Source organism: Choloepus didactylus, chromosome 2, assembly GCF_015220235.1.
Source record: "Choloepus didactylus isolate mChoDid1 chromosome 2, mChoDid1.pri, whole genome shotgun sequence".
NCBI lineage: Eukaryota > Metazoa > Chordata > Mammalia > Pilosa > Megalonychidae > Choloepus > Choloepus didactylus.
In genome coordinates this window covers 126,230,929-126,257,065 of record NC_051308.1, presented here as the reverse complement: position 1 = coordinate 126,257,065, position 26,137 = coordinate 126,230,929, and the positions used below count along the sequence as shown (strand labels likewise).

The following is a 26,137-nucleotide window of genomic DNA, read 5'->3' as shown; positions in this document are numbered from 1 at the left end:
TGCATAGCAAAGCCTGGATTCTTCCCCTGCCTTCTCCCCTCCCTGTGATAGGAAGCAAGATTAGGCCATGTTTCCCTTCCAGGGAACTGCTGAGTTCAGCTTCCAGAGGGCCTGGGTAAGGTGGACAGTCCATCTAGTAAGAGAGTCATCAGGGTATAAATGTCAAAACTCCTTTTTTAGGCAACCATTCAAGTTTTTCACAACGCTGACTACCTATGAGTGATAGGTGATGTGGTAGGTCTGTCTAATTCTGTGAGTGTGGGACCTTCACTGAGTCGATTGTGCAGTAAAGTGGGGTCCTTGGTCAGAGGCAATGTCATCTGGGTTCCTGAAGGGCTGGCAAAGCTGCTTTTCCAGGGTATTCCATGTAGGTACTGTGTGCATGATGAACTGGAAAAGGCAACACCATAGCCTGAATAGGTGTCTACTGTGACCAAGATGTGGGACATACCTTGGGATGACAGGAGAGAACTGATATAGTCCACTTGCCATGAGTGGCCTGGTATAGCCCCTCTAGGAATAGCTCTTCAAATGCCCTTTTTGAGCTCTGGCTTGTAGTTGACATTTCTGACATTGGTAAATGGCAGATTGGGCCTCTTTTAATGAAAAAGGTACTCTGTGTTCCTGGGCCCATAATTTCATGGTGTTGGAATTTCCATGTCCAGATTGGTAGTGAATCCATGGGTGGAAGCATCCATGGCAAATTCAGTTATTTCACGGATGTTACTGGATAGTAAGTTCATTGTCCTTATCCCCTGGGCAGGGCTCATCATCTGTCTTTCTCCCAGGAGGATCTCCAGCCTTGTCAGGGATGAAAAACAGCTTGGTACATTCTTTATCAGCTAAGTCATTCCAATGATGATCATTGTGATATGGGCCCTTGCCATGTCTATCAGTGTGGCTGACATAGATGATGTGTTTCCATGCCACCAAGTGTTTCCAAAGGTCCCTTCCCCACATTGGGGAACTTTTGATTCTTCAGTTGTGTTCCCACCATGAACCTGACCAGGCTCCTAAACCATAGGCAATGGTCCATGAGTCAGTAAACAGATAACACAGAGTTGCTTGGGTCTGAGTGTTCCAGGGCTAAGAGGACCACTTGCAGTTCAGCCCATTGGGCACTTTTTCCAATGCCAGAGGTAGAATATAATCTGCCTGGGGCAAGAAGAACAGTGGCTACTGCCCAATGGATGGCATGTGGCTTTGACTTAGGTCATCCATCAGTGAACCAGTGCTGAGCATCTGGTGGGGCATCCTTAAGTCGGGTCCCCAAGATGCCAGTGCAAGGAGGGAAGGGACCTCATTTGATGTCGCAACAGGATCATTATTGAGGGGGTCCTCTGCCACCCACTCATGCAAGCATGTCACTCCCAGGAGGCCCAAGTGAGCACAATCCTGAATATACCGATTCCATTTGATGATGCTTTATTGTTGGGCACTGCCTGGGTGAGTGTTATGACTACACGATGGGGATTTCTGGCCTAAGGAGGACCTGAGATCATTTCTGTTTCCATCAAGGCCTGATAGCATACCAGAAGTAGCCTCTCAAAGGGGGAGTAGTGCTGGGCTGCATCTGGGAACTTTTTGGTCCTTAAAACCTGGGGGTCTGTGGATTCCTCTTGCTCCCTCCTTCTGCTATAGGGATCAGTTGGCATGGGTCCAGGTGGCAGAAACTTGTAGCTGGAATGGAGATCCTGGCTCCAAAGCTTCCAGAAGCAGGCGTCTGAAATAGCTGCCTCTATCTCCTGCAGGGCCTGCTCCTCCTCTGTTTCCCAGTGGAAAGCACCTGCCTTTCATTTAATCAGATATAGGGGAGCCAGGATACTGAGATGAGAACTGTGCTGGCACCCATATGCAAGTAGCATAATGTGTGGGACTGTGGGCGCCAAAGGGGGTGCTTCTGCATTCAAGCCCCGCTGGTCTGTAGTCAGCAACCGTGCTCTGCTCTCCTTTTTCGTTGGCCACAATGGGCTATTAGAGACAGAGAGTGGAGTGGAAGACACCTTCAGATAGAAGGTCCTTTTTGAGTTTAGTAATGTCCTTTTCCCCACCAGGAGGCAATATTGCCACTGCTGGACAATGCAGGGAGGAGATGGGAGCACTCAGGGAGCACAGCTTGTCACTTGTCCAACCGGGATGACCAGAATTTGCTGGAGTGGGCGAGCACATCCCCACAGTCATTCCTGGGAGGTACAGTGATACAGGACATAAACTCCTATGATGTGTTTCTCAAGGGGAAGCATGGCTACAGGGATGGCCAAAAGGCTATGGGGACCAAGTCACAGGGGGGCAGTAACCTCCTGTCCCCATTCCTGTGTGCCCACACTATTCACTGTTTCCTGGGACAATAGTGACCTGTGATCTGGGCACCTCTATTCAAAAGAGCCATGAAGGTTTGTTCAGTGCCCCCAAACTGTACATGCACAGGGGCCTGTGGTCTTCAGTCCTAGGGGAGTAGGCAGGGCTGTTGGCCTCAACTCTAGGACACTTTTAATTTAGTCAAGTCTGGTAGAGAGGTCCCTCTCCAAGCAGGACTCCTCAGTTGGGCTGAAGGGAGAGGTGGGAGATCCACAGAATCCTCTTCTTCCTCTGCTGCCCCCATCCAGGAATTGTGGGGAGGGGACTGGGCAGGGGCAGACTGTCCCCTCTGAGCACGTGGCCCTCCTCTTAGCACATATTTCTCCTGAAGTTTTCCATTGGAGACCCTGCCCGTGATGTTTGCTGGGACTCTTGCTCCAGCAGCCACAAGAACACAGCTTGGGGAGTGGGTCTGTGAGAGGAGGGGGCAGCTGCTGACCTATCTCACAGGTCCTAGGACCCACCAGATTAAGAGGCATGCCTCCTGCTGGTCTAGCTCCCCTGTCAGTCGCTACAGCAGGCACTCCTCTAGCATGGGAACCCCTGCCCCAAGCAGAGACAGTAAGATAAACCTGCTCAATCATGTCTTCCGGGAGAAGCCCTGGGGTAAGAAGCGGAGTGAGCTAGTCACTGCACTCAATGGAGCCCTTTCGAATCAAATCATCAGTGTTTCACCGCAAAATGGTAGTCTGGTGGGGGTGGAACATCCAGTGTTGCAGCATGACAATGGCTTCCTCATTACTCCAAGACTTGGTTGGAATTTGAGGGAGGTCACCCAGGGTGGGATATGTTCATCTGATCCCCCGAAGGACCCAGTCAAACAGAGGTTGCTGTTGTGCCTCGCCTGATGTGCTGGCCTGACTGTGGTGTTCCTGGCTGTGGTGGGCCTGTGGTGGCTGCATAGTCAGCCATCACTTCCCCAGTTCTGCATCATCCTCTCTTAACTCCAGTTGACTAAGTGTCTGTTGGAGGACAGGATTGGATGGGAGGTTGCCAAGACTCTTCCACAGCCTGGTTGATCAGGGTGGAAGCTGCACCCTCATTATAAAGTTGGAACAGCCATGAGAAGAGATCCTCTCCCAGCGTCTACCCCTATTTGTCTTCCATGTCCCAGTTCACCTTCTCTGTAGAAGCTTGCCCTTTCGTTTTCGCCTCCCGTTTGCCTTCTTCTGTTCTAATCGTCTCCTGAATAATGTCTGGCCTCATACTAACCTCATGATCAGTCTGGGTGGCCTGAGTGCTGGTATTCCTGGTTCCAGAATGATAGCAGATATAGAAGCTGCGAGCCAGGGGAGTATATGCTGAGCAGTGGAAGCTCCAACCTCATTTATCTCAGCATGAAACCAGCAAACCAACTCCCTAGCATTCATAGGGGGATTGTCATATCACTGCTTTCCCCCTGGAGGATGGAAACGGCGTGCCCTAGGTTCCCCAGTTGTGGGTTGGTACTTCTGTCCAGGATGATAAGTCAGGGGCGACTCCTCAGTTTAGCTCATAAAGCTATGAGTCTGTGTTGCCCAGGATGCTCCTGTACAAAAGGAATGCAAGAGCAATGGAAAGAACAGACAGAAAATCAACCCACTCCATACTTCCTGCGCACCTTGCTCTCTGTGCCAAAATCTGTGGAGCAAGTTGCTGCATGGTACATCGTGGGAACACAGGCTCAGGCATAACAGAAACTTGCAACAAATGACTGCTTTTATTACCTACACAGCACAAAGGATCCAAAAGAGCAGCGTAAGAGATACCATTGTGGCCAAATTGCTTGGGTGAAGGTCAGTGGATGGGCAGCTCTGCACCACACGACCCACTGCTTGGGAGGGAGAGACCTTGTGTTGTTTGTGAAGTATTTATTCAACCCTGTGGGGGTGGGATGGGGCCCTGTCACTGAGAACTCCTGCCCTGATATGTGTCTGGGTCTGCTTGTTTCTGGTTTTGCGGGTTTAAGGTCTGATCAGCCCTTTTCATTAGACCTGACATATACCCCCACCACTTTGTTGAATGGAAACAGACTAAAACTTCTTTGCACAATAGGAGGAGGAGGTGGGAGGTAAGCTGGGAGGTGGCCACTGAGCATGTGTCTGTGACTTCCCCAGCCATCTCTTACAGACACGATACTATAATATCTATCTCATTATGTGAGTATTTCTCTAATTTAGTCAGAACAACCGAAATCCACTAATATTTATATATGGAGAGGTAATGTTCTCTCTTCATAGTCTTTCATTTCTAGCAAATATTTGGCATATCTACATGTATGCCAGCTGCTGTGATAGATGCTAGTGATACAATACATACATACATACATATATCTATCTACACACACCCACATACAATATCCACTCTGCTGTTGAGGATTGTACAGCATTCTTCCCTCCTGGAACTCTCAGTGTAGGAGACAAGTCAGGTTTTAAATGAATAATTACAAATAGTTGTACTTAGAATAAAATTCATAGTGGTCAAAAAGTCAGTACATGACCTGGCCCCTGCCTGCCTTTTGGATCTACTTCTAGTACTTTCTCCCTATTCTACCACATCCACACTGGTCTCTTCTTCAAATAGGCCAACAGTGTTCCTGTCTTTACACTAATTGTTCTGTTTATGTGTGTGTCTCCCCATTAGAATATAAGTCCCGTGAGATAAAGGAACTTGTCCACCTTGAACACTACTGTATTCTTAGTGTCTAAAACAGTGCCTTATAGGCACATAGTAGGTGTTCAGTTTATATTTGTTAAGTGATAAGTAAAGTAAATAAGTACAGTGTGGTAAGTGCTAAGACATAATAGGAAGATGCAATAGGAGCCTTTACCAGGGAATCTAACCTTGTATAGCATGGTCAGGGGAAGGCTTTACTGAGTGTCTTTGATAGCATAAGGCTGATGCAATAATAATCTAGCTGAAGGAAAATGGTTTTTTCATGTAATAGTCTGAAGTAAATATTCCAGCTTGAAGTGAACATTTTGTATTGGCAGGTGGCTCTACTCTTTATGGTTATTCGTGGACCCAGTTTCCATTCATCTTGTAGCTCTGCCATCTCTTGGGTGTTATCTCATGGTGGAAGTTGGGTCCCCTTGGATTACTGATGCAGGAAAGGGAAAAGAACATGTAACATTCCATTGGTGATGAAACCAGTAAATATAGATTAGCCATGTGCCTGGGATGGAGGAGATAGTAGATTTTGATCCAAACATACAGCCTCTGCCACACTGATGAATATCTGTCTACCTGTCTATATCTGATGCATACATATATATCAGAGTGTGTGCTGGAGAATATGTACATCTGTATACAAGTCAGCTGAGGACAAGTGCTACAGGAAGAAATCAATATCCAGTACTTACTTTAGGTTATTTAGGGTCATCAATTGTTAGATCATATCAAAGAGGCAAAGATAACGTTAACTGAAACCAGCAGGAATTTATTGTTGTTGTGTATGGGAGGATGAAAGTTACTGAGTACTAAAGACAAGATGCTGAAAAAAAAGATTGCCTTTGTTGTCATACCCAGCTGTACCATCCAGAAACAACTGTTCCATTCCATTCAGAATATTTGAATTCTTTGTAGTAAGAATATCTACCTATAGTGCCTATAGTGTGGGGCACACAATAAATGTTAAATAGATGTGGCCTTGACAGGGAGTTGGGTTGCTGTTAATTTGGATTATCTTTGATAGCCTTGGGTTCTAGTAGGACTCAATTCTGTCTTTTTGGCTGTAAGCACAAGTACCAATAAATTTTTGCCTATGTTCTAGTTTGTGATTAATGCAATGGGCAAATTTATCATTGTATTTGGATGATTAAGTCCTTGGTAAGTCAGGTTTGAAATGAAAAGACTTCATCATTGTTGGAGTCAAGAGGTGCAACGTATCAGGAAATCAGAAATAGCTTTAATTTATTGGGAGCTGTTCCCGTGTGCATTGAAAATATTTGTAATTTGTTTAACAGAGCCTGATACATAGTAAGTTTTCCATGGATGCTAATTCAGTTCCATATTTTTGTTTGGGAGGTCTCTTTATTCGGCCTGCTTAGAGAGTTGCCTCCCCATTTGTAGAGGCTTTGTAATCGTTTTTGTGGAACGTAGTATTTTTTCCTACACCAAGAAATTGTTTTTAGTTGAATTTTAGAGTTGTATATAAGTAAGAGTATTGATTTTTCTAGGCAATTTTGATTCTACATTTCCTTTTCAGCTTGTGCTAGTTCTGGTCAGGTTGAATATTAGCCACTTTGTTAGAGTCCTAGTGGTCTGATAATGATTAAGTGCAATATACTCTTCCTGTGGGGAAGGCCAGTGAATTTCTGGGTGGTTCTTACACCTTAGGTGAACTTCAGTTTGTGTTACTAGTAGGAATTATATTCATTTATATACTTAAACCTTCTGAAAGATTTTCTAGAACTTCAGCTTTTTGCCATGCCTGGTATGAATATTTGAAACCGTCAGTATCTATTGTTTTGTTTGTTGGGTGAAAAGTTGTCAGTAACATTACTCTGATAAATGCAGTATTTTTAGAGTGTCTAATTATGAACATACTTTTTAAAATTTGGTATTACATTTCAGGACTTCTTTTCAGTGTCAGTATTTTGTGTCCCCATATTTTGAAACATAGCTACAAACTGCAAATTTTGTATTCAAATTATTTTATAATTATTGTATAAAATGTACATGAAGTTTATGTTGTGTTTTTCATTTGATGGATTATTAAAATTTTTAGCTAAATAGATACAGTGGAAAACATCTTGAAATTTTGTTACCTTTCATTGTTCAACAGTTTAGTTCAATTTTATGATGACAAGACATCCTTTTGCATATATTTAATAGATTAATTTTGTAAAGGAGTTGCTTGGTTTCAGATTTTTCTTTTGTTATATATGGTATTGTGTCATTAATATAGGTAGAACAAGATGATTTATAAATTAGTAATTATGTTAAATTGTACTGACTTTAGCTTTTAATTTATACTTTTTTTCTCAAGATTCCCATAAATTATGGAAACTCTTGCTTAAAATAAATCCAAACTATCTTAGAAATCTAAAAATCCATTTCAGAAATTGAAAGCTGAGGATTTGTTCTTCATTCCAGCTTCTAGTCCAGAGCAGATGGTTAGCTGCATTCAGGCACAAAGAAATGTACACAGTTGCTTTTTTATGTTTTGTAACATCCTTTGTCACACTTCCTTCCTTTCTAGTTATGTTTATTCTCTTATGACTAGTAAAATTATACTATGTGGATTGGAGTGGAGACTTCCCCCATATCTGAAGCACTGTAGAGATAAAAGGGGTGGACAGCAAAACAAAACCAAACAGAAAACAAGCATTTGGAAGTACTGTAGTTTAATATGAGTGATGGGGTAGTTGTAGATACAAGATTGGTAGGTAGGGGTCAAATCATTCATCTAGAAAATATTTTGATGCTCCATATTACAAAGTCTATGGTAGGCTCAGGTGATACATTCAAAGAACAAGACAGACATGATATCTGCCTTCATGGAACTTATGCTAGGAATGTAGCATTTAATGAAGTATTACAAGTTATAAGGGAAGAAAAGGATGTGTAGTACATGTAGTGGTGGAGATGATTGTGGTTGTGTGTGTTGCAGGGTGGGTGTCAGGGAACAGTTTTGCTACCAGTCATCAATATATTACAGGACAGAGGTGAAAGAATTTGGAATAGCTGTCCAAGAACTACAAAAAGAGCAGTATGACTAGAGTGGAAGAATCAAGTTGGGGAGATGTTGGAAGGCTTTTTAGAGCCTTTTGGAGAGTTTTAAGGCAGGTTGGGGATTATGGGTTTTATCCCCAAAACATTGGAAACCCTGAGAGAGGGGAGAGGGAGGTGTTTAAGAAAGAGAGCAGTCATCCAATTTGTATTTAAAAGATCCCCTGAGTGGATTCAAGGACATTAGTGTGGCAGCTGCTGGCAGTTTGAACTAGAATGGTACCAATATGGATATAGAATAATGGCTAATTTGAAATATACTTAAGAGGTTGTATGGGTAAGATTTGTTTAGATTAGATATGGAGAAATAAGTCAGGATAATAATATTAAGTGTATGCCAGGCACCACACACTTTATGTGAATTAAGTCATTTAATGCTCAGAACAACACCTTGGAGGTAGTTATTTCTATTACCATTTTATAGATGAGGAAACTGAGGCTCTTTGCTCCCTGATTTTTGGCTTGAGATATTGGGTGTATGGAGGCGTCTCATAATTGAGATAGAAAACTGGGGTGGGTTAGGTTGGAGGATCAAAAGTTTAGATTTATACATGTTGAATTTGAGGTGTCTTTAAGATATCCGAGAGGCATTATTGAGTAGGCATTTTGGATATAAGGGTTTGGAGTTCAAGAGAGAGAAGTCTGTGATAAAGAAACAGATTTGAGAATTTTTTGCAGATGTCTAATCCTTGGGAGTAATTATTGAAAAGAGGGAAAGTGTGGCACAAAAGAAGAGGGAATAGGGTCAGATGGCTGAGAAAGGGAGAAGGTAAATATGAAATGACTCGTAAGCTATATCAAATGTTTGCGCTTTATTCTGAAAGTAATAATTTGGGGTTTATTCTTGGGCTTATTGAATTTGAGATGTCTATGAGACATTCAGGAACAGCAAGCTGGGCTGTTTTTATCCCCTTCTTCCATATTTTTCTAAGATAACTTCCTGCATTTCCTCAGAAGATACCTTCTAGATTGGACACTATTTCTGTGAATGTAGTTTAAGATAGAATTAGCTTTTGAGAGGAGGGGAACATCATTACATTATGTTTTTCTTATCAACCTAAAGTGTTGATATGTTGCTGCTGAGCCTTGCATCTCTTATACTTGTGCTTTCCTCTATTCATAGATTTTGGACCTAAGTGTAGGAATTTATATTTGTATTAAATTTATCTGCTAGAGTTGCCTTATAGTTTTTACCCTATCGTGATCTTTTTGGACCTGTTTTAGTTAGCAGTGTTAAGTTATCCTGCCCAACTTTAGTTTGTTTGTGAATTTTATAAGCATGCCATCTAAACATTATTATTTTATAGACTGTCATAGATATTCATAATCTTTAACAGTATTGTCTAATTGTTGATTCTCAAGGAGTGATTAAGGATGTGTAATTAGGCCAAAAGGTTTATCCTTCTGTAGCAGGAAACACATTTTGGAAAAGTTTTCTTATATACTAAAAGTATAAAATTGAGATTATCTCATTCTTCTCTCTCATTGTAGGTATGGCATCACAGCTGCAGGTGTTTTCCCCCCCATCAGTGTCGTCGAGTGCCTTCTGCAGTGCAAAGAAACTGAAAATTGAGCCCTCTAGCTGGGATGTTTCAGGACAGAGCAGCAACGACAAATATTATACCCACAGCAAAACCCTCCCAGCTACACAAGGGCAAGCCAACTCCTCTCACCAGGTAGCAAATTTCAACATCCCTGCCTACGACCAGGGCCTTCTCCTCCCAGCTCCCGCAGTGGAGCATATTGTTGTAACAGCCGCTGATAGCTCGGGCAGTGCTGCTACATCAACCTTCCAAAGCAGCCAGACCCTGACTCACAGAAGCAACGTTTCTTTGCTTGAGCCATATCAAAAATGTGGTTTGAAAAGAAAAAGTGAAGAAGTTGATAGCAACGGTAGCGTGCAGATCATAGAAGAACATCCCCCTCTCATGCTGCAAAACAGGACTGTGGTGGGTGCTGCTGCCACGACCACCACTGTGACCACAAAGAGTAGCAGTTCCAGTGGAGAAGGGGATTACCAGCTGGTCCAGCATGAGATCCTTTGCTCTATGACCAACAGCTATGAAGTCTTGGAGTTCCTAGGCCGGGGGACATTTGGACAGGTGGCTAAATGCTGGAAGCGGAGCACCAAGGAAATTGTGGCTATTAAAATCTTGAAGAACCACCCCTCCTATGCCAGACAAGGACAGATTGAAGTGAGCATCCTTTCTCGCCTAAGCAGTGAAAATGCTGATGAATATAATTTTGTCCGTTCTTATGAGTGCTTTCAGCATAAAAATCATACCTGCCTTGTGTTTGAGATGCTGGAGCAGAACTTATATGATTTTCTAAAGCAGAACAAGTTTAGCCCACTGCCACTCAAGTACATCAGGCCAATCTTACAGCAGGTAGCCACAGCCCTGATGAAACTCAAGAGCCTTGGTCTGATTCACGCTGACCTTAAGCCTGAAAACATAATGCTGGTGGATCCAGTGCGCCAGCCCTATCGAGTGAAGGTCATTGACTTTGGTTCTGCTAGCCATGTTTCCAAAGCTGTGTGCTCAACCTACTTGCAGTCACGTTATTACAGGCAAGTGGCAAATGCTGAAGAGCATGTCTTAGACTACAGATCTGTCCTTATGTTTAATCTTTATTACATAGGGCTACATATAACAATGAATTTATTTACAGTTCTAAGATAAAAATAGGATAATATGCTTTAGCTCATTCCATGTGTATGTAACCTTAACTTCTGAAATTTTATTTAGCGGTAGAAAAATTAACTGTCTGATTCTGAAGTTTGTTGCTCATTGAATTACACTAGCATCTGGTTCTTTCTTTAGTATCATTACACCTAATTTTCCCATTTTAAAGAATCCTTAAATATATGAAGTGTTTATTTCATTTGTAATGAATTTGGGCATATGCTGATATTTTTTTCCAAGCTTATATTTTGGCAGATGAAATGCCTTGGGGACAAATCTAGGTTTAACTCTAGCTGCATTTTATTCTTTTACATTTTCTTTCTTGTGTAATAGTAAGATTTGGGCTAAATAACTTCTATGGTTTTAAAATTATCCATAACATTTTGCACTTACTTGGCTATCCTAGAATGGTCTTTACCTATGTACCTTATATTGTAGTGATTTATATTTCTAGATTGATAATTCTAATCTGGCTACCTTTCTAATGTATAATAATTATTGGAACAGTATTTAAATGTTGTTATATATAATTTTGTCTGTACCATAACCAAGAAACATTATGGAAAGAAGAGGGGAAAAAGCTTTTTAAATGAGCTTTTATTTCTCAGCACATACCTCATTCATTTTTGTCTTTTTTTTTTTTCTTTATGACATTTTTCACTTGAGTGAGGTGGAGAAGAGTAATTCTTTAGAGCCTTTAGTTTCTGGTTTCATGCCCTAAGCAACCTTGGCTAATTTTGAGAATTTCACCTCCATTTATTTATTCATGACTTGGAGGATTTAGGTTCTGATTACATTTGCCTCTTAATATTCTTCTTTCTTTGAGTGTCCCCCCACCACCACCACCCACATCCACACATGCGTACATAACAAACACCCTCTACAGATCCACGGAAGAGTTCAGCTTTGTACCCCATTCGGAGCACTGGCGAGATGAGGAAAATAGCAGTTGAGGAATAGGGCTTGGTCAGTTCTTACCTTTCTATTCAGTGCCTGCAGGTTTTCTTAAACTATTTGTTCTGTCAAAGACAAAATGTATTCACATATGGTAACAGAAGCAATTGTGTTTTTTGTTTGTTTGTTTGTTTAGAAGCAGTTTTAAAATTGAAAAAAGAAGGGCAATAGAAAATAAGAGTTATTTCATGAAATCATTTTTGATAAATTTTTCTCTTGGAAGGAAAGAGTTTGAGGGATAAATAGTTCTGGCTGTTTAATTTCTTTCATGCGTAATTCATTTGAGTAATTTTCAGTGTTAATTTGCTGGTCTTTACCACACACTTTATCCTTTTACTTTAATTTAAGCTGTCATTTGAGTAATTTTGGTTTGGTTTTGTTTTTTATAGAAAATGTTAAGAATTTCATTTTTTTTTAGACCACTGTTAATTACTCTTCAATAAAGCATCCTATAAATCCATAGCATTTTAATGGTTAACTATAGGTATAATTTTAAGTAGAGCTCAGTTTACCCCTTAAAAATGTTAGTTCATTCTGTGTACTACTGGAGTTCAGTATCCAGGGCTTGACTATGTGTAGGATTTAATGAGTGTTCTGTTCTGTCACATAATACTTCATAATGAGCCTAAGGCAGGTGGAATATCAGGTCGGGCATTCCTTCTTTATCACTAGTTTTATCCCCAGTGGTCCTCTTATGCTTCTTTTGTGTTGCTTTGTTGCCTTATTAGAGTCCATTAAGTACCACCTTCTTGCCTTTCAGAAAACCTCTCTGAAATCCTTTTGGCTGGTGAAGCATCCTGGCTCCTTCCTCTTACCCTACTTTTGTTTTACGTTACTTCGTCTTGCTGATAACATTACCAAAACATCAGTTCATAAAAATTACTGCTACCCTGCTGTCCTCGTTGACCATGGGCATGGCTAAATGACTCAAACAATAGAAATAATACACTCTATTCCCTGGCCAACTATAAATGTAGCCGATTCCAGAAAAGTTGCTATCTTTGGGGCTTGAGTTTTAGATACAATGGTTTGTCATGCTTACAAGCTCAGTGCCTTTCTATTCTGAACAAACTAGCTGGACTTTATTTCAAGCTTAAATCATTTTATTTGTTTTGTATGGAAGGACAAGGTCTCGAGAAGGAAAGCATGTTTTCGTTTTAGACAAACAACCCAATTTCATCTGACAGTGAAACTAGAGTTCACCTAAGCCACAGATGCAGGAAGTTAGACTTTATATAACATGTCTGCTCTGGCAAGTAGGTTTGATGTCTCTGAAATGGGAAAGAAGAAACAAGAATATTCATGAAGATGACCAAAGAATTGTTTTTGTTCTAAGTAATCCTAACCTCAGCTTGCTCTGGACCCCAGTGAAATAAAGCTTTATGGCCTTGGAGACATTTTTCAATTTCAAGAAGTTTGAAGTTGGGAAATCAAAAGGGGAGGCATTGCTGTTTCTACCATCTAGTACCATAATTAGTATTTGTTCTTTAAGGATGGGTTGTATCTTAGTATTTGTTCTTTAAGGATGGGTTGTATCTTCAAAGGGGAGACCCACTATGTCCAAAGTACAATTAATGCCATTTCCTACTGAAGCGAATACTGTTGGTTTATGTGTTTTTCTCTTCCCTCTGCTCCAATAGGTAATCTTTTTTCTAGCCCACTTGTTGTTACTATGACAGAGCTGGACAGGGACCTAGAATAGTGGTCTAAAGGAGGCTCCTTATTATACAGATGAAGTAGAATCAGAGTTTCAACATTTTAAATGTTTGAAATTGAGGGATTGAGAAATAATGGAAGCCAAGAAGAAAGATGATACAGTAATGAAAATATTTCCAAGAACTGTCTAAATTCAGAGTTTAAAACATTCAGTCCTTAGACACAAATCTGCTCTAAAGATGCCTTATTATTCAGTAAAAGAGAAAATAACTTCAAGTCTTCTTGCTTTCTAGGGGGCAAGTCTAACATTTCTAGACTCTAATGTCAGTGAAAAGCCCTTAATGGACTGTGTAACATTTTTTTTAAGTGCCTTTTTTTTTTTTTTTTTTTTTAATTTGATGCTTCCCTTTTTGCTTTTTGTATGATAGATGTAGGGTTGCTGTTGCTGTTTTCAGTGAACTTTTTTTGGAGATCCCTGGCTGCTGTTGTCATTTCTGAAGCAGGATGAGACCAAATGGAAAAAGCAGATTCTTCTCCATCTAATCTTCAGTTTGTTTTCTAATGAGGCTTCGGGGCTATAATTAGTGTTTTTCTTAATGTCTTTGAAACTTCAAGCTTTTAGAAGCCTGGTAGTTACCACATTAGTACTACTTTTTTTAAGAAGCAAGTTGTTAGGTGGCCTGGCCACTCCCTGTTACCTGCCTTTAAAATGTCCTCCTGGTATGGTGAGAGTGGCAAACTCAAATCTGTTGCTTTCCAGTTGATGCTCAGGAATGTTCTAGTTTTTATTTTTAAAAATGTCCCAGTTTTTATTTTGGCACAAAGCCATTTGCATTCTCCCTGCCAGCTATTTTTGGCACTGTCATGAACTTGGAAATGAATGATTCTGCTCACTGAGACTAGAAAATTTGTGCTTTTTCAATTTTAGAAATGCTTTAATGTTGTTTCTGGGTACTCTTGCTCTCTAGATTATTAATGCTCCTGCCACACTTGTGCTGTTTTTAAAACATACCACAGCAGTTGGATTTAATTGAAATTCCATCGTTAATATGTGGTTCTTCCCAGCTGCAGCAGGAATCACTTTTGAAGGTTGTTTCTTTGGCTAATAAAACCACAGTTCACACCAAGTATTACAAAAGCAGGAGATATCATTGGTTCCATGGCTGTCAAATAGAGTGTCTGAACAAGCGTGGATCTTCTGGTATTTTTTTTTTTTTAATGCAGTAGTTTTATTGAAATATATTCACATATCATACAGTCATCCAAAGTGTACCATCAGTTCACAGTATTGTCACATAGTTGTGCATTCATCACCACAATCAATTTTTTGGACATTTTCATTACTCCAAAAAATAAGAAACAGAATAAAAATAAAAGTAAAAAAGAACACCCAAAACATTTGATACTCCTTTTTCTCCCCTGTTATAAAGTTACTTGTTGTCCCCCTTTTTCCTACTCATTTGTCTGTACACCCGATAAAGGGAGTGTGAGCCACAAGGTTTCCACAATCACACAGTCACACTCTATAAGCTATATAGTTACATGACCTTCTTCAGGAATCAAGGATATTGGATTGCAGTTCAACAGTTTCAGGTATTTCCTTCTAGCTGTTCTGGTACACTAAAAAATAAAAAGGATTGTCTATATAATGCATAAGAATAACCTCCAGAATGGCCTTCAGTTCCGTTTGAGATTTTTCAGCCACTGAAACTTTATTTTGTTTAATTTCTCTTCTCCCTTTTGGTCAGGAAGGTTTTCTCAGTCCCACAATGCTAGGTCCAGGCTCATACTCAGGAGTCATGTTCCACGATGCCGGGGAGATTTACACCCCTAGGAGTCATATCCCACAAAAGGGGGAGGGCAGTGAATTTACCAGCCGAGTTGGCTTAGAGAGAGACAGGCAAGAGACAGGCCATATCTGAACAACAAAAGAGGTTCTCTAGGGGTGACTTTTAGGTACCATTATAAGTAGGCTTAGCTTCTCCTTTGTAGTAACAAGCTTCATAGAAGCAAGCCCCAAGATCGAAGACTTGGCCTACAATGGTAGTCCCCAGTGCTTATGAGAATATCAGGAATTCCCCAGGTGGAGAAGTTTAATGTTTCCACATTTTTCCCCAGGCCCTCAAGGGGGCTTTGCAAATACTTTTTATTCTCTGCTCAAATTACTCTGGGATATATCAGGGTTTTACTTTTTATTCTCTGCCTAAATTACTCTGGGGCGTATCGGGGTTTCACGCTAACCTGTACAAACCTACCAGATCTCACCCCCTATTCATGGTTCCATGTAATTATGGTGTTTGAATAAATTGACCATACAAGTTAAATTGTATAGCGTGCTATAGAAAGTATAGATTTTGCACCAAATAAACATCTTTTCCTTTGGTCACACAGAAGTTGAGGTTTTTTTTTTTTTTTTAATCTTCATTTTATTGAGATATATTCACATACCACGCAGTCATACAAAACAAATCGTATTTTCGATTGTTCACAGTACCATTACATAGTTGTACATTCATCACCTAAATCAATCCCTGACACCTTCATTAGCACACACACAAAAATAACAAGAATAATAATTAGAGTGAAAAAGAGCAATTGAAGTAAAAAAGAACACTGGGTACCTTTGTCTGTTTGTTTCCTTCCCCTATTTTTCTACTCATCCATCCATAAACTAGACAAAGTGGAGTGTGGTCCTTATGGCTTTCCCAATCCCATTGTCACCCCTCATAAGCTACATTTTTATACAACTGTCTTCAAGATTCATGGGTTCTGGGTTGTAGTTTGATAGTTTCAGGTATCCACCACCAGCTACCCCAATTCTTTGGAACCTAAAAAGGGTTGTCTAAAGTGTGCGTAAGAGTGCCCACCAGAGTGACCTCTCGTCTCCTTTTGGAATCTCTCTGCCACTGAAGCTTATTTCATTTCCTTTCACATCCCCCTTTTGGTCAAGAAGATGTTCTCCGTCCCACGATGCTGGGTCTACATTCCTCCCTGGGAGTCATATTCCACGTTGCCAGGGAGATTCACTCCCCTGGGTGTCTGATCCCATGTAGGGGGGAGGGCAGTGATTTCACCTTTCAAGTTGGCTTAGCCAGAGAGAGAGGGCCACATCTGAGCAACAAAGAGGCATTCGGGAGGAGGCTCTTAGGCACAATCATAGGGAGGCCTAGCCTCTCCTTTGCAGCAATCGTCTTCCCAAGGGTAAAACTTATGGTAGAGGACTCAACCCATCAAACCACCAGTCCCCTATGTCTGTGGTCATGTTAGCAACCATCGAGGTGGGGTAGGCCAATACCCCTGCATTCTCCACAGTCTCCTCAAGGGGGCACTACATCTTTTTTTTTTTTCCTTGTTTTTTTTTTTTTTAACTTTCCCTTCTTTTTTAAATCAACTGTATGAAAAAAAAGTTAAAAAGAAAACAAACATACAATAAAAGAACATTTCAAAGAGACCATAACAAGGGAGTAAGAAAAAGACAACTAACCTAAGATAACTGCTTAACTTCCAACATGTTCCTACTTTACCCCAAGAAAGTTACATAATATAGCAACATTTCTGTGAACTTGTTCCTACTATATCCATCAGAAATTAACAGACCATAGTCATTCCTGGGCATCCCCAGAATGTTAAATAGCTTATCTGTTCTTCTTGGATTATTGTTCCCCCTTCCTTAATTGCTCTCTATTGCTAGTTCCCCTACATTCTACATTATAAACCATTTGTTTTACATTTTTCAAAGTTCACATTAGTGGTAGCATATAATATTTCTCTTTTTGTGCCTGGCTTATTTCGCTCAGCATTATGTCTTCAAGGTTCATCCATGTTGTCATATGTTTCACGAGATCGTTCCTTCTTACTGCCGCGTAGTATTCCATCGTGTGTATATACCACATTTTATTTATCCACTCATCTGTTGAAGGACATTTGGGTTGTTTCCATCTCTTGGCAATTGTGAATAATGCTGCTATGAACATTGGCGTGCAGATATCTGTTCATGTCACAGCTTTCTGACCTTCCGGGTATATACCGAGAAGTGCAATCGCTGGATCGAATGGTAACTCTATATCTAGTTTTCTAAGGAACTGCCAGACTGACTTCCAGAGTGGCTGAACCATTATACAGTCCCACCAACAATGAATAAGAGTTCCAATTTCTCCACATCCCCTCCAGCATTTGTAGTTTCCTGTTTGTTTAATGGCAGCCATTCTAACCGGTGTTAGATGGTATCTCATTGTGGTCTTAATTTGCATCTCTCTAATAGCTAGTGAAGCTGAACATTTTTTCATGTGTTTCTTGGCCATTTGTATTTCCTCTTCAGAGAACTGTCTTTTCATATCTTTTGCCCATTTTATAATTGGGCTGTCTGTACTATTGTCATTGAGTTGTAGGATTTCTTTGTATATGCAAGATATCAGTCTTTTGTCAGACACATGGTTTCCAAAAATTTTTTCCCATTGAGTTGGCTGCCTCTTTACCTTTTTGAGAAATTCCTTTGAGGTGCAGAAACTTCTAAGCTTGAGGAGTTCCCATTTATCTATTTTCTCTTTTGTTGCTTGTGCTTTGGGTGTAAAGTCTAGGAAGTGGCCGCCTAATACAAGGTCTTGAAGATGTTTTCCTACATTATCTTCTAGGAGTTTTATGGTACTTTCTTTTATATTGAGATCTTTGGTCCATTTTGAGTTAATTTTTGTGTAGGGGGTGAGGTAGGGGTCCTCTTTCATTCTTTTGGATATGGATATCCAACTCTCCCAGCCCCATTTGTTGAAAAGACCATTATGACTCAGTTCAGTGACTTTGGGGGCCTTATCAAAGATCAGTCGGCCATAGATCTGAGGGTCTATCTTTGAATTCTCAATTCGATTCCATTGATCTATATGTCTATCTTTGTGCCAGTACCATGCTGTTTTGGCAACTGTGGCTTTATAATAAGCTTCAAATTCAGGGAGTGTAAGTCCTCCCACTTCGTTTTTCTTTTTTAGAGTGTCTTTAGCAATTCGAGGCATCTTCCCTTTCCAAATAAATTTGATAACTAGCTTTTCCAAGTCTGCAAAGTAGGTTGTTGGAATTTTGATTGGGATTGCATTGAATCTGTAGATGAGTTTGGGTAGAATTGACATCTTAATGACATTTAGCCTTCCTATCCATGACCATGGAATATTTTTCCATCTTTTAAGGTCCCCTTCTATTTCTTTTAGTAAAGTTATGTAGTTTTCTTTGTATAGGTCTTTTACATCTTTGGTTAAGTTTATTCCTAGGTACTTGATTTTTTTAGTTGCTATTGAAAATGGTATCTTTTTCTTGAGTGTCTCTTCAGTTTGTTCATTTCTAGCATATAGAAACATTACTGACTTATGTGCATTAACCTTGTATCCCGCTACTTTGCTAAATTTGTTTATTAGCTCTAGTAGCTGTATTGTCGATTTCTCAGGGTTTTCTAGATATAAGATCATATCATCTGCAAACAATGACAGTTTTACTTCTTCTTTTCCAATTTGGATGCCTTTTATTTCTTTGTCTTGCCGGATTGCCCTGGCTAGCACTTCCAGCACAATGTTGAATAACAGTGGTGACAGCGGGCATCCTTGTCTTGTTCCTGATCTTAGAGGGAAGGCTTTCAGTCTCTCACCATTGAGTACTATGCTGGCTGTGGGTTTTTCATATATGCTCTTTATCATGTTGAGGAAGTTTCCTTCAATTCCTACCTTTTGAAATGTTTTTATCAAAAAGGGATGTTGGATTTTGTCAAATGCTTTTTCAGCATCTATTGAGATGATCAATTGGTTTTTCCCTTTTGACTTGTTAATGTGTTGTAATACGTTGATTGATTTTCTTATATTGAACCATCCTTGCATGCCTGGAATGAACCCCACTTGATCATGGTGTATGAGTTTTTTAATGTGTCTTTGGATTCGATTTGCAAGTATTTTGTTGAGGATTTTTGCATCTATATTCATTAGGGAGATTGGCCGGTAGTTTTCCTTTTTTGTAGCATCTTTGCCTTGTTTTGGTATTAGATTGATGTTAGCTTCATAAAATGAGTTAGGTAGTGTTCCATTTTCTTCAATGTTTTGAAAGAGTTTGAGTAAGATTGGTGTCAGTTCTTTCTGGAAAGTTTGGTAGAATTCCCCTGTGAAGCCATCTGGCCCTGGGCATTTATTTGTGTGAAGATTTTTGATGACTGATTGGAGCTCTTTGCTTGTGATGGGTTGATTGAGGTCTTCTATTTCTTCTCTGGTCAGTCTAGGTTGTTCATATGTTTCCAGGAAATTGTCCATTTCCTCTACATTATCCAGTTTGTTGCCATACAGTTGTTCATAGTATCCTCTTATAATTTTTTTGATTTCTTCAGGATCTGCAGTTATGTCACCTTTTTCATTCATTATTTTGTTTATATGGGTCTTCTCTCTTTTTGATTTTGTCAGTCTAGCTAGGGGCTTGTCAATCTTGTTGATCTTCTCAAAGAACCAACTTTTGGTGATATTTATCCTCTCTATTGTTTTTTTGTTCTCTATGTCATTTATTTCTGCTTTAATCCTTGTGATTTCTTTTCTTCTACTTGGTTTAGGATTGGTTTGCTGTTCATTTTCTAGCTTCTTCAGTTGATCCATTAGTTCTTTGATTTTGGCTCTTTCTTCCTTTTTAATATATGCGTTTAGTGCTATAAATTTCCCCCTCAGCACTGCTTTTGCTGCATCCCATAGGTTTTGGTATGTTGTGTTGTCATTTTCATTCGTCTCTATATATTTAGCAATTTCTCTTGCTATTTCTTCTTTAACCCACTGATTGTTTAGGAGTGTGTTGTTTAACCTCCAGGTATTTGTAAATTTTCTAAGGCTCTGATGGTTATTGACTTCTAATTGTATTCCACTGTGGTCAGAGAATGTGCTTTGAATAATTTCAATCTTTTTAAATTTATTGAGGCTTGTTTTATGTCCCAGCATATGATCTATTCTGGAGAAAGTTCCGTGAGCACTAGAAAAGTATGTGTATCCTGGTGATTTGGGATGTAATGTCCTGTATATGTTTGTTAAATCTAATTCATTTATCAGATTGTTTAGGTTTTCTGTTTCCTTATTGGTCTTCTGTCTGGTTGATCTATCTATAGGAGAGAGTGATGTTTTGAAGTCTCCCACAATTATTGTGGAAACATCAATTGCTTCCTTTAGTTTTGCCAGTGTTTCTCTCATGTATTTTGTGGCACCTTGATTGGGTGCATAGACATTTACGATTGTTATTTCTTCTTGCTGAATTGCCCCTTTTATTAGTATGTAGTAGCCTTCTTTGTCTCTCAAATCATCCCTGCATATGAAGTCTATTTTATCTGAGATTAATATTGCTACACCTGCTTTCTTTTGGCTGTAGCTTGCATGAAATATTTTTTTCCATCCTTTCACTTTCAGTTTCTTTGTGTCCCTGTGTCTAAGATGAGTCTCTTGTATGCAACATATTGATGGTTCATTTTTTTTGATCCATTCTGCGAATCTATATCTTTTAATTGGGGAGTTTAATCCATTTACATTCAACGTTAAAACCGTGAAGGCATTTCTTGAATCGGCCATCTTATCCTTTGGTTTATGTTTGCCATATTTTTCCCCTCTCTCTATTAATATCCTTTATTGTACCCATACCGAATCTCTTTAGTACTGAACCTTTCTCCAAGTCTCTCTGTCCTGTCTTTGTTTCTCTGTCTGTAGGGCTCCCTTTAGTATCTCCAGTAGGGCAGGTCTCTTGTTAGCAAATTCTCTCAGCATTTGTTTGTCTGTGAAAAATTTAAGCTCTCCCTCAAATTTGAAGGAGAGCTTTGCTGGATAAAGTATTCTTGGCTGGAAATTTTTCTCACTCAGAATTTTAAATACATCGTGCCACTGCCTTCTTGCCTCCATGGTGGCTGCTGAGTAGTCACTACTTAGTCTTATGCTGTTTCCTTTGTATGTGGTGAATTGCTTTTCTCTTGCTGCTTTCAGAACTTGCTCCTTCTCTTCTGTGTTTGACAGTGTGATCAGTATATGTCTCGGAGTGGGTTTATTTGGATTTATTCTATTTGGAGTTCACTGAGCATTTATGATTTGTGGATTTTTTGTTGTTTAGAAGATTTGGGAAGTTTTCCCCAACGATTTCTTTGAATACTCTTCCTAGACCTTTACCCTTTTCTTCCCCTTCTGGGACACCAGTGAGTCTTATATTCGGACGTTTCATATTATCTATCATATCCCTGAGGTCCATTTCGATTTTTTCAATTTTTTTCCCCATTCTTTCTTTTATGCTTTCATTTTCCATTCTGTCATCTTCCAGGTCACTGATTCGTTGTTCAACTTCCTCTAGTCTTGTACTATGAGTGTCCAGAATCTTTTTAATTTGGTCAACAGTTTCTTTAATTTCCATAAGATCATCCATTTTTTTATTTAGTCTTGCAATGTCTTCTTTATGCTCTTCTAGGGTCTTCTTGATTTCCTTTGTATCCCGTACTATGGTCTCATTGTTCATCTTTAGTTCTTTGAGTAGCTGCTCTAGGTGCTGTGTCTCTTCTGGTCTTTTGATTTGGGTGCTTGGGCTTGGGTTATCCATATCGTCTGTTTTTTTCATATGCTTTATAATTTTCTGTTGTTTTTGGCCTCGTGGCATTTGCTGAACTTGATACGGTTCTTTTAGGATTTGTAGACCAATTGAAGTCCTTATCTCTAATTTATCAGATCTACAGCTTCGTGGAGTACACTTTCTCTAACTAACCAGCAGGTGGCGTCCACGAGCCACCTGTTCTCCACAAGCCAGTTCTCCCCTGCTTAGCCTTTTTGGTGAGTGGGGGAGTGAGTCTTGTGGGGCCCAATTGGTGTACCAAGCTTGCGTGTGTAGTTCGTGTTGCCTGCCCTGTATATGGGGCGTGTTTCTGGGCAGTCAGGGATGGGGGGTGGCCCTAACAATCACATCTCCCTGGTGATCCTAGAGTTTTAAAGCTGCTGCAATAGTCTAATCCTTCAGTTCAGTCCTGCCACAGTTTGTCTCTGCCACTGACCCACAAGTCCTTGGTATTGGCGTATGGCTCCTGAGACTTGCAAGTGGGCCCCTCTTCCAGGCTGTGCACCCCGGGTCCTCTGTTGAGGGATGACTGTGCTATGTCACAGGTGAGTGCCGTCACCCCAGGGCAGTTCTGGGCTGCTGGGCTGTGTAGGGAGGCTCCCAGTCTGCTGAAATGATGGCTGAATGGGGCTTTGTTAATTCACACTGCTCCACCTTCCCAACTCTGGGACAATCAGCTGAGGTTGCAGGGAAGGCTAATGTCCACGCCCAGTTTTGTGGTGTGTGCCTGTTATTTGAAGCACTTCCGTCACACTGGGTTGTGTGGGGCAGCTCTGGGCTATGGGGCTGGCGATGGGCAGGAGTGTTTCCTGTCCACCAGGATGATGGCTGTGAGTGGACACCCCCGTTTTCTTGGGAAGTTGTGGTGTTTAGTGAATTTTCTCAGCCACTGGATTATTGCCTTTTGTGTCAGAGCTCTCTTAGTTCTGCTCTTGACTTGACCTGCCCAAATTGCAAGTCTTTGAAGCTTTCTGCATTGGGCTTCTTAGAGTAATTGTTTTAGAAAAAGAAAAAAGGATTAAAAAAAAAAAACGGCCCTCCTCAGAGATCTAATGGGTTATTGAAATGCTAAGAGACAAAGCAACCAGGGCCATTAAGGAAAGGTCCACAGGGCAGAGAGATCAGCTTTTCTTCAGGATTTGCATATGCGCCTCAGGGCCTGAGCTCTGCCCTTCCCCTTTCTATGTTCACCAGAACTCCAAAAATCCTCCGCTTTTATTTTGGAGTTTTTCGTGTTGTTTTTTTTCTATACCTGTCTCCTCTCTGCTGGGCTGGCTGCTCTCAGATTCTCTGGTGTCTGGTCTCAGTCTGTCTATGGTTGGAGTTTGGATCAGTAGAATGAGTTTCCAATAAGGGCTGCCACTGCAGTTCTCCCTTCTCCTTCCCGGAGCTGACAGCCCCTCCTCCCACGGGACTGTGCCTGGTAGGGAGGGGTGCGGGTCCCCTGGCCGCAAAAACTTACAGATTTCGCTGATCTCAGCAGTTCCACGTTTTCATGAGTGTTGTATGAAGTATGCCGAAAGTCAGATTGCTCTGTAGTGTCCAGTCCACACAGTTCCTGGCTTTCTACCTACTTTCCTGGAGGAGTAACTGAAACATACAGCTCACCAGTCTGCCATTTTGCCCCGCCTCCCCAGAAGTTGAGGTTTTAAAACACGGTCAATATCATCCTTTTCTCTTTAGTCTGGTTTACCTTAGTTCTAATCTAGTCCATTTTGTTCGTATCTCTAATTGTAGTCTGATCTCCTTTTCAGCTTTTTTAACATTTGCTGTATGGGGTAATGCTGACATTCATAGCTGCTGAACTCTCACTCTGAGTCTCAGGTGTCATGCAGATATCTGAAGTTACAGGGACCAACCAGCTCAGCATCTCAGAATTTAGAGATAACCATTACAACTCATGAATAGATGTAACTGCTGTAAGAGCTTAGAATCTAGGAACCTTTCCTATAAGCTTGTGCCTGATAACTTATGCTCTCAGATTCAGTTCTCAGAGTTTATACGTTATAGTTAGTCCATACTACTGAGGCGTTTTAATGTTTGTCTTTTTGATTCTGTTTGATTTCACTCAACGTAATTCTCCTCAAGGTCTATTCACCTAGGTGTATACCTCACAACTTCATTTCTTCTTACTAACACTCAGTATTCCATTGTATGTATACACCACAGTTCACCATTCCTTTTATCATTTGATGTACCCTTAGGCCACAGGCATCCATTGAGAATCGTGAATATGGCTACTGTAAACACCAGTGTGCAATGTCCACTCATGTCCCTGCTCTCAGTTCTTCCAAGTATATACCCAATAACGGGGTTACCGGACCATATGATAACCCCATAGTTATCTTCCTGTGGAATCACCACACTGCCCATTCTACTTCCCTACCAACAGGGAATAGGTACGTCCCTCTCTCCACATTTTCACCAGCACTTGTATCCCTCTGTTTATTTTTTAACAGTTTTATTCACACACAATATAGTCCACCCTAAGTAAACAGTGATTCCCAGTATAATCACATAATTATGCATTTACCACCAGAATGTATATGAGGACATTTCCATCTCTTTCCCAAAGAAAGAGGAAAAGGAGAAAAAAAAATGATAGAAGAAAAATAAAAATAAAATACAAGGAAAAAGTCAGGCAACACCACCACCATGAAGAATCCCGTATCACTCCCTTATATCCCCCTCATGTAGACGTTTAGCTTTGGTATATTGCCTTTGTTACAATTAATGGAAGCATCTTACAATGTTACCATTAACTATAGACTCTAGTTTGTATTGATTGTATTTTTCCCCTGTACTGTCCAATTTTCAACACCTTGCAATGTTGCCATTCATTTGTTCCTCTTCATTTAAAACATTCTTATACTTGTACATTTAATCACCACCATTGACTACTCAAGATTTGCTAAGTTATATAGTCCCAGTCTTTAGCTTCTGTCTTTCCATCTGGTGTCATACCTGCCTTTAGCCTTCCTCTTTCCACCATACTACCACTCATCTTTGTTCAGAGTACTTACAGTATTGTGTTATCATCACACACTATTATGCTATCCATTCCATTTCTGGATCTATACAATCAATTCTGTTGATCCTTGTACTCCTTCAGCATCAAATACCCAATCTCTAACCTTTCTATCTCCTGATAACCTGTGTTCTCAACTCTCAAATTTAGCTCATCAGTGTTTGTCCATATTAGTGAGACCATGTAGTATCTGTCCTTTTGTTTCTGGCTAATTTCACTCAACATCTTGTCTATTGTCTATCATTTTGTCTTTTGGATTTTATATGTCATACGTTGTTTTTATTTTTTCCCTCTCTCTCTGTTTACTCTTACTGATAGTCTTCATTTCTACACTCTTCTCCAAACCTCTTGCTCCTGTCTTTTCCTATCTGCCTGTAGTGCTCCCTTCAGTATTTCCTGTAGAGTAAATATCTTGTTCACAATTCAGTGTCTGTTTGTCTGAAAATATTTTAAACTCTCTCTCATTTTTGAAAGACAGCCTTGTGGATATAGAATTCTTGGTTAGCAGTTTTTCTCTTTCTGTATCTTAAATATATCATATCATTGCCTTCTCACCTCTGTGATTTCTACTGAGAAATCCACATGTAGTCTTATCAAGCTTCCTTTGTATGTGATGGATCACTTTTCTCTTGCTGCTTTCAGAATTCTCTCTTTATCTTTTACATTTGATAATCTGCTTTTTAAGTGTCTTGGAGTCAGTCTACTCGGATCTGTTCTGTTTGGGGTACGCTGTAATTCTTAGATCTGTAATTTTATGTCTTTTATAACAGATGGGAAATTTTCGGTGATTATTTCTTCCATTATTCTTTCTGCCTCTTTTTCCTTCTCTTCTCCTTCTGGGACACCTGTGACATGTATATTCATGTGCTTCATGTTGTCATTCAAGTCTCTGAGACGCTGTTCATATTTTTCCATTCTTTTCCCTGTCTCTTCTTTTGTGTGTAGGATTTCAGATGTCCTGTCCTCCAGTTCATGAATCCTTTCTTCTACCTCTTCAGATCTGCTGTTGTGTGTCTCCATTGTGTTTTTCATCTCTTCTATTGTGCCTTTCATTCTCATATGTTCTACCAATTGTTTTTTCAAACTTTCAAGTTCTTCCTTATGTTTGCCCAATGTCTTCTTTATATCCTTCATCTTTTTTTGCCATATCTTCCCTGAACTTGTTGATTTG

General features: G+C 40.2%; 1 protein-coding gene across 3 annotated transcripts in view; it reads left to right on the top strand.

Moving 5' to 3' along the window:
• The window catches only part of HIPK1 (homeodomain interacting protein kinase 1), a 74,731-nt gene that overhangs the window by 5,400 nt on the left and 43,194 nt on the right, over nt 1-26,137 (top strand). For all 3 annotated transcript variants that reach the window (XM_037826320.1, XM_037826318.1, XM_037826319.1), the window contains exon 2: nt 9,562-10,639. In XM_037826320.1, the coding sequence (XP_037682248.1) occupies nt 9,564-10,639 (1,076 nt within the window). In that variant the 5' untranslated portion in view covers nt 9,562-9,563. The remainder of the gene's footprint in view (nt 1-9,561; nt 10,640-26,137) is intronic.